Source organism: Pyxicephalus adspersus, chromosome 4, assembly GCF_032062135.1.
Source record: "Pyxicephalus adspersus chromosome 4, UCB_Pads_2.0, whole genome shotgun sequence".
NCBI classification, from domain to species: Eukaryota; Metazoa; Chordata; class Amphibia; order Anura; family Pyxicephalidae; genus Pyxicephalus; species Pyxicephalus adspersus.
In genome coordinates, this window is record NC_092861.1 from 107614927 (window position 1) to 107624469 (window position 9543).

At 35.5% G+C, this 9543-nt stretch overlaps 1 protein-coding gene across 2 annotated transcripts in view; it reads right to left on the reverse strand.

The window, feature by feature from the left end:
• LTBP1 (latent transforming growth factor beta binding protein 1) overlaps positions 1-9543 on the reverse strand; it is a 210704-nt gene that overhangs the window by 42918 nt on the left and 158243 nt on the right. For both annotated transcript variants that reach the window (XM_072409251.1, XM_072409252.1), the window contains 7 exons: positions 8796-8963; positions 6465-6656; positions 6112-6131; positions 5281-5377; positions 3301-3399; positions 1678-1803; positions 250-375 (listed from right to left, as the gene is read on the reverse strand). In XM_072409251.1, coding sequence (XP_072265352.1) covers positions 250-375; positions 1678-1803; positions 3301-3399; positions 5281-5377; positions 6112-6131; positions 6465-6656; positions 8796-8963 — 828 coding nt within the window. The remainder of the gene's footprint in view (positions 1-249; positions 376-1677; positions 1804-3300; positions 3400-5280; positions 5378-6111; positions 6132-6464; positions 6657-8795; positions 8964-9543) is intronic.

Below are 9543 nucleotides of genomic sequence, written 5' to 3' on the forward strand. Positions count from 1 at the left end.
TTTATATTCATTATATCTACTAGACACCTATTCGGACATATTTCTGTAAGTTACAGGTCTACAATTTAAAAAAAAAAATTTCATGAAAACCTGTAACGCTTTTGGTACAGAAATCTAGACATCAGTGTAACGCCCAGGTGGTTAATACTTCTTTTTTATTGTAAATCATAATGCATGCTACTAGTACAATATAAATGTAAGAATTGTTTTGCTAACTATCCCTGTGACGCGTGATACCATGTTACATACCAGTGCAGTCAGTTCCCTGTTCATTGGCCATGTATCCTGATTGACAAATACATAGAAAGCTTCCATCTGTATTTTCACAGCGCCCTTGTGAGCAGAGACTGCGGTCCCGAGTGCATTCATCGATATCTTAACACAAGAACATATCGTAGATCATTTAATAAGAGAAATACATCAACACATTTTGGCAGATTCTCATTTATAGAGGACGATATGTTCCTTGGCACACTATGTGAAATGACAAAGTGAAACTATCAAGGGGGAGAATACAAAGGCTGTCATTGCTTACCTTGGAACTAATGTAATTAGTTTAAATACCTGAGCCACTGACCCAGAAAAAGTATGCAGACCAGAAAAGGTACTTAAAGAAATGGAGTCTGCATAGTGATTTCAGGTCAGTGCTTTCAAGTATGGATGCAAGAAGAGCAATAAAACGGACAAAAAATCTACATTTTTAAAATGAGAACAGTAATTGTAACTGTTTCTTCTTTTATGACTGGTTTCCTAATGTTAATAGGTAGGTGTACTGTTTATGGTATTGCAGTGGAAATGTAATGATGTTCTAAACTAACATGTTTACAAGATTTACTATTATTTATTTGTATTTATATAGCGCTGAAATATTACACAGAGCAATACAAAGTCCACAGTTACATTACTAACTGTCTTTCAACGGAGCTCACAACCTAATGTCCCTGTGTCATTACCAAAGTCTGTGTCCAGTTTTTGAGGGGAAGTCAATTAACCTAACTGCAACAGTTTTTGGGATGTAGAAGGAAACAGGAGTGCCCAGAGGAAACCCATACACCAACACAGGGAGAACGTACAAAATCTTGGATGAGATTTGAACCTAGGAACCAGTGCTGCAAAGGCAAGAGTGCTAGCCAATCAGCCAACCATGCACCCCCCCCCCCAAAAAAAAAGCAATATCTTTACCAACATTATAAAATATATGAATGACATAATAGTCTATAGTGGTAGTGGTCAACCCAAAGATCTCAGATGTAGCTCCTGACATCACTAAAGGTTTGCACAAAACAACTGAAGCAGGTGAAATGCAGGTTAACTGCCACAGGAATTATTCCTCTGTGAGGTCAAAACCATGTTGCATTTGCACATGAAAGCCCACTGACATAGGCCCAAAGAACTAAGATCAAATATCAGGAAAGGTAATTATATATATATTTACTTTATTGCTTTTTTTTTTTCTGTGCATCGTTTCCCTGCGATAAAGGTATGCCTCTGTACAAGATCAGTAGGAATGCACAGCTAGTATGTGTAATTATTTTCAAGTTTCCTGTATCAGTGATCACATTCAAGCCTCCAAAGTCAATTTACATCTGAAAAGTGGTTGTGAGGCACTCCTTGGCATTAGAATATTATAGCTCGTAAAATACAGTTTAAAAAGTAGTGATTCTTGACAGGCCTTACCCACACATTTGGTCTGATTATCATTTTGCTTATACCCTTCATGGCAGAGGCACATGTATCCAATTGGGAGGTTGACACAAAAGCCTTCCCCGCAGATATCAGGATCCACCATGCACTCATTGACTTCTGCAAAATTAAAAAAAAAAAGTTACATCTTCTTTTTATTTAATACATTATTCATGCACTTGACAACAGTTCATGCACTTGACTTGACTATTATATATGCACTTGACAACAGTGAGTTAGCACTCTTTAGATAGAAACGGGATTGACTATTCAGTTAGTTTTTAGTTTCTGCATATTTTGTTATAAGAGGCATCTGTCTGTATGTTATGTTTAGATGTATTAAATAACTGCTGAAGTAACACAGCCAAAAAGAGCACATTTAGTTAGAAGGCTAACTAAGATGACTCAGCAAAACACAAAAAAAAAAGATTATGAGCCATAGAATGTTATGGGTCTATAGGGATTTCTTCACACTTCTCAAAACTAGTCCATGTCATCCAAAATAGTCCAGGAAAATTACATATAGCTGTGGCACCCATTGCTGCATCTGCCACAATCATTACGCAAGTCTGGATTTCAAAGAAAGAAAAATAAAGAAAATGTGTTTTACATGAAACCCAACATCAAAAGGGTGTTGTACTTTCTTGAATACATGAAAATGTATTAAGATGCTGGAACTGCTTTATGAAGTTTGCCAGTAGAAGACAATACTGGTTCTAGCTTAGAAATCCTAAAACTACAAGTATAATCAAATAGTAATTTTTCTCTAGAACGCCAGCAGGGCCCTCCTCACTGACACTGTCTAGAAGCCTGGTAAGTCCTTTACAAGCATGGACCTACAGCAGCTCATCTGAGAGTGCAACTTCACCAGCCACTCACTATTGCAAACAGAACCTGAAATGAGATCTCCTACTACTGGCTGCCTGAATCTAAATACATTATTTAATGCTAAATCAACAAGAGTAAATAGTAAAAGATGTTCTCTCCCATTTACAACACTTAGCAGCCAGTGAAGTTACAGTACTGGGTGAGCTTCTGCAGGTCCACCTTGCCAGGTGTTTTGGGGCTCTTGATGTTAAGGTTGAAAGATAGGACCAAAAATCTGGGTACTCTCCTGTAAAGGGGTGAGTCTGAGAGCTCCTGAGGTAAAGAAGCATGTTCTGCACTGGGGTCCATAGATCTAGAAAACCACTGGTGGTGGTGCAGAATTACAGCAAAGGTTGGGTCAGGTCCATATTTTGCATGATAAGGTCTGTAGATGCATCAGTTTTTATTTAGGTTTTATGAACAGGAAAATATGAATAGGAAAAAAAGCCTTTAAAGCTAGGTCCCAGGTTCTATCTCGTCCAGGACACTATCTGCATGGAGAATGCATGCTCTCCCCATGTTTGCGTGGCATTCCTCTGACACAATATTTCCTCCCACATTCCATAAACATGCAGTTACAATAATTAGCTTCGCCAAAAGTTGGCCTTAGACTGTGTTAATGGCATATGATTATAGTGGTACATTAGATTGTGAGCCAGGGGATAGCTAAATTGAAATGACTACGGACTTTGTAAAGTGCTGCGTAATATATTGGCGCTATGTAAATACTGGATAATAATATTCACTTACCTGTAACTTGAGTTGGAGCAATAACTTGACTAGCACTTGACTTTGACACATCTGGAGCTATTTCTACAGGAACAGGTGGGGATGATTTCTCAACAACAGCTGCAAAGCAAAAAAAAACATTACAATAAAAAAACAAACACCTTTATATCTAGGGTGGATTATTGTTACTTAAAAAACTTAGCAGTTGACTTCTTGTTTGCACATCATTGTACATATTAGTCACCTGTGAATTCATGTGAATTTCTTGGTTCTCCCTTTTCAATATTTACTAACTTGAAACAAGCATGCATCAGGTAAAACCAGAGAGAATTTCTAATTTTTCTAGGTCAGTGACCTAAAAAGCATAAATGATCACCATAACAGCCCAAAACCATGACTGGGCTGTCAATATTCCTGGGTAAACTCTCTTTGGTAAAGACAGAGTCAAATGAAAGGGTGGTGGTATCTGTCTGTATATGAGAAGTGATCTAAAAGTGAATGTGAAAGAAGAAATTGCGTATGGAACAAGCGATGAGGTTGAGGCATTATGGGTGGAGTTGAATGTGGGGTTGAATAACACACAAATAAGTATGTGCAAAAATGTGCAAAACTTCAAAATGAAAGACTGATTGCAAAGAAAAGTAAGGCAAACCCTCCAAAATTTTTCAAATATATTAATAGCAAAATGTCTTAGAGAGTTTGATAAAGAGCCACATAGAGGAGTTTCTGCTGGAAAATAATATTATATGTGATAGTCAGCATGGCTTCAAGAAAGACAGAAGTTGTCAAACAAATTTACTCTCTTTTTATGAGGAAGTAAGTAACAGGCAGACAGTGGAATAGCAGTTGATATAGTGTACTTGGACTTTGCTAAAGCATTTGACACTGTACCCCACAGACGGTTATTATGCAAGTTGGGGTCGATAGGTTTAGAAAAGTCAATCTGTAAATGGATAGAAAACTGTCTTAAAGATGGCATCCAGAGAGTTGTAGTTAATGATTCAAGCTCTGAATGGTCTAAGGTTATTAGTGGTGTACCCCAGGGTTCAGTGTTGGGACCCTTACTGTTTAACATCTTTATAAATGATATAGAGTTTGGGATTAAAAGTACCATTTCTGTGTTTGCAGATGACACCAAATTGTGTAATGGAATTAAGTACACACAGGATGTCTATAATCTACAAACAGACCTGGATGTCCTGTTTGATTGGGCAGCCAAGTCGCAAATGACATTTATTATAGATAAATGTAAATTTATGCACTTGGGAGCTAACAACATGCATGCTTCATACTGTCTAGGGGGAATACATTCGGGGGAGTCAGAAATGGAAAAAGATCTGGGGGTTCTGGTAGATCATAGACTTAATAACAGCATGCAATGCCAAGCTGCAATATTTAAAGCTAGTAAATTACTTTGTTATATTAAAAAAGGAATAGACTGCAGAGATGGAGACATATTCCTGCCCCTGTACAAAGCATTGGTCAGGCCACATCTGGAATATGCAGTTTTGGTCACCAGTTCACAAAAAGGACATTGTGGAATTGGAGAGAGTGCAGAGAAAGGTAACTAAATTAATAAAAGGAATGGAGGAGCTCAGCTATGAGGAGAGATTAGCTGAACTGAATCTATTCTCCCTTGAGAAGAGACGTTTAAGGGGGGATATGATCACCCTGTATAAATATATAAACGGTCCATATAGAGAACTATCTTCCCCATTATTCACTTTGAGATCATTACAAAGAACAAGAGGGCACTCTTTGCGTCTGGAGGAAAAGAAGTTTAAGCTGTGGATAAGGAAGGGATGCTGATTTCGTAGCCATTGAGCAAGAAAGTGACCCAGAAGAATCTGGGTTCCACATAAGCCCATGAATTGTGGCAGAGGTGCAAGACTCACAAGAATGGCTAAGTAGAATTTTGTAGGGAAAGTGTTTTACATACATGTATTTTGAATGTGCATCTATGTTATCTGTTTGGCACAAGCCCTTGCAATTATACTTTACCAGGATACTGAGGATCTAAGTTTATTGTTGAAATTCCAGGTGACAGCTGAGGTTGCCCCTGGTCTACTGGCCGTCTGACATCTCCTGTTTCAAAGTACTTAAAAAACATAAAAAAAAAAAAAAAAAATAAGTACAGAACCAAATTATGTTGTACAGACTTGTTGAACTTGATATCCTGGATCTACTCTGTTTATATGGTATGTCTATTGCAAAGAGTTATAGTAAACCTAAGGCCATTAAAAAGGAATACATAAAATAGTTTCAAAATTATGACATTAAAAATGAGTTTATAGATAAAGGGCCCCTTCCAATTTGTATGTGATTTTAGGCAGCAGCATTAGGGTAAGCTGCGTTGTAGCCCATTCAATTTAAATAAGCCCACAAGTCATTTTCAGAAATGTAGTACACCACAAAAGTATAACGGTATGCATTTTGTGGTGTTCTGCAAGACACCTATATTGCAGTAATGTGAAGTAAAACACATACTTATTAAGAGATAACAAAAGTTTTCTTGCCTTAATATGGAACAGTTGTAGGAGTTTTTGAAACCTTATTAACTTCATAACCATGTGTAGATCAGTTTAAATATTCACACACCAACTAATTTAAAGCCATCATAATAATTTGCTAGGGCACTTAATTGTATTGACCTGTTATACTACTTTACAATTACAATAATTTATTGTTTACCCAAACTGGTTTCAAATTTTAACTAGCAGTTAATAAAATAAAATACAGATACTCAATTAGCAATCAAGTAATCATCAGAATAATTGCCTAAATCAAGGAATAGTATTGGAAACAAAATATACTAGTGTTCAAGAACATTACCTGATCTGTTGTAGTAACATCTGCGAAGAGACATAAAAATAAACTATAGTTAGTAAACACAACACCAAAATACAATGCAAAACACCTAAATTACCAAAATATGCAATAACAACCTAATACTAAAAAACATAAAATGTCAAAAAACACAATACCTAAATATAAAACAAAAATACCTAAATTACTAACAAACCATATCCATTATATATATATTTATATATATTTTCAATGCAAAAAATACAAAAGAAAGCTACTTCAGTCCCACAGACTAAAAGAATGCCAAGATAGGTGCTTCCTTTTGGCATTTTCAATATAATTGTGAAATTGTTTAAATAAACAATTGTTCATTTTCTCACCTTCACTTCCAATTTGATCTGGAATGTTTCTCTGTGGAAAAGATAAGGCTTCTACTGGTTCTTCTTTTGTTATGACTGGTTGGAGTGTTGTCCTGACTGGAGGCTGCACAGTATATGGTCTAACGTGTGCTGGTCCTCGAAGCACAGGGACTGTGTAGCCCATTCCACCTGGACAAATTTCCTTAAAAGCAGCTTTAGCAAAGAGAAAAGGGTATACAGTATATTATTACTATGCAGTACCAAAGATTTTGAGAAGGTACTAAGAGTGCTCCTTAATATTAGTTGTAATACAATGTGTATATCATTATCTCCTTTTCCTTGTGTGTGGTTCAGCAGGAGCCCTCTTAGTTCATTATTTATTCATATTTTAGTATATAGTTAGATGTATCAAGTATGCCAGTTGCATCATCATTGTCAAATGGCAAATGCAAGAACTATCATAAAGGAAATATTACATAGGTGATGTAATTCATAGAAATCATATTCTGTAAATCTGAAGAACACGTATATCGATGGAAAATCAAATATCCAGCCCAAGGTGATGCTTAACTAATAGAATGTTTTCAAATATGGTCTCAAAACAGCATTACATACTCTTTTGAAGTATGAAAAAACACTGGTCAATATTGTGAGGTATAAGGCACCTAAAATATCCAGGAATTGCTTTCCATGAGTATCAACAACCACAAGAACCCCCACCACCACAAACCCTTTCACATTTTTTAACAAAGCAAATTTTGTTCTGGAAATGGTTCTTTCCTTACAGAGCACTAGAGAAATGTAAGAAATTGTCCAAGCAATTGTAGATTGATGTAAAGAAATGAGGCAGGATGACTTGTGGTATACACTGAATAGCATGCAATTAGCAGTAATTAGAACCTGTTCTTGCTGTGTTTTACTTTACCAAGGGGTTTCATCATCATTTCCCCATTACAGAAGCTGGAATGTAAACTAAACAGGCTGTAATTCATCACTTAGTCCACTGTATACAATAATTTAAATATATTTCTTATACTTTTAGCAACTATTTTACAAGCATGGGTGTAAATTTCCTCAGGCCCATTAGGGGAATGCTATGAAAATAATAATGTCATATAACGTCTTAGGAAATTGGTATATTTTGAAAATACGGTAAAAAAAATAATCTTGAATAAAACTAAATATATAATTGAAGTAAACATACCTCCATCTTTTGTTTTACACTTGCCACAAAAATCATTGCCACACATCATTGCCACAAAAAGGATAAGCAGTATACAGACAGAACTTTTAACTGTTAAAATACATGAGCAGGATGTTTATGTAATAGATGGCCATGGTATTCTAAAAAAAACTTCCTCCAATGGAAAATCACAATATTGTTTAAGACATTTGAAGTGTTGATCTAACCAGCATGAATTTCAGAATTGATTGTGTTTGCTTAGTTAAAAATTCTGTCTATATGCAGTTATTTTTCATTTTCTGAACAATTAAACCTAATTAAAGCAGTACAATACAATACTGTATTATATCCAAATATTTCTGGTATATTGTATAAAATGAACATGCTATTTTGTTCTACTTAAGGAAAAAACACTTCCTTTTCTTTCATAGAAAGTAGCATTTTATGATGCCCTATTGTGCTAACTACCAAGAACTATGTAAAAAAACTTTAAAGTTTCTTCCTGTGCATGGATACTTTGAACTGGGTTTACATTTTAGCTGCAGTGATGCATGAAAGCATGAAAGCTTTGCTCTTAGTAAGTTCTGTTCTCAGTATGAGATGATGAAAGAGATAGGCAAAGACACACTGGGTTTGATTTACTGAGTTTACTGAAGGAATAGCAAATGTTATTTAGCAAATCGAACGCTCATTTAGCTTAGGGAATATGGTAAATTGCCATGAGCAACAAAAAATAATTTTTACCTGCATGTGATTTTGCCTAATTTAGTACCATAAATTAATATTCACATTTGCAATGTTCCAGATAGATTAAGTGCTGAATCGACTTGTATGCTAGAATGCATCTTTTTAATGTAAGGATTTAAAGAATACAGGTTGTGATGTCAAGATGAAGATAAAAAAAGCAATAGATATGACCAAAACAATGAAAAAGTGAAGACAATCATGCCACAATGAGTATTATTGCTATTCTGTCTCCTTTCCATAAAAATAATGGTTTATGCCTAGTAAGGTTGGTATAAAGTATTTGCATAACATTTTTGGTAAAAGTGGGTTTGGTTATTTTTACCTGTGAGGAAACACAGCAAACATAAAAGAAACTCATACAAGAGTTTTAAAAACAAGCAAAACAGACATGTACATGACAAATGCAGCATTCTTGGACTTACCAGTTCCAAGTACAGGGCACTTTTCACAGTTGGGTCCCCAGGCTTTTCCCACACTGCAACAGCAGAGCTGCCTAGTGAGCTGAACAGACAAAGGATGCATGCACTGCTTTGTAGTGCTAACAAGACGGTAACATGGCCCTTTCTCCTCAGACACCATAGGATTTTCAGCTGTTGGAAGAAAAATTGATAACAATTTAAGGATTTTAAAGAATTCATTCATTTCACAGATTTTGAACAACTTTAGATTATATATTGGGATGCTACATAATCAGGGAAATGTGATAAGTGAATTGCCAGTTCACTCACTTGTTAAAGGCAGCCAATGACCCTAATGCCAAGGCTAAATCTCCATTTTTTGTACTATATTTTTATTCTAAATCATTACAAATAAAACTGGTATACACATGCCCTGTAAAAAAAAATAATAATTAATAAAGGATTAAAGTGTATGGTAATTTCCCCTTCCTCAAAATATTGGACATATGATGGACAAATAATAAACAAGTAGAACTCATTGTTTGCACTGGTTTGATTGCCCATGGCCACAAAATTTAACTTAAGCCACCCTTATGCAGTCAATAAGAAAAACAATGTAAATCAAAAATTTTATCCCCTCTTAAACCCAGTTTAATTTGCAGCCTTCCCTAATATTGGAAAATAATGTAAACAATCAATGTCAGAGAGAATTAGAAATAGATAGGAAGGGCATTTTTCATAGTTAGGTCTCCAGGCTTTGACCACACAATGG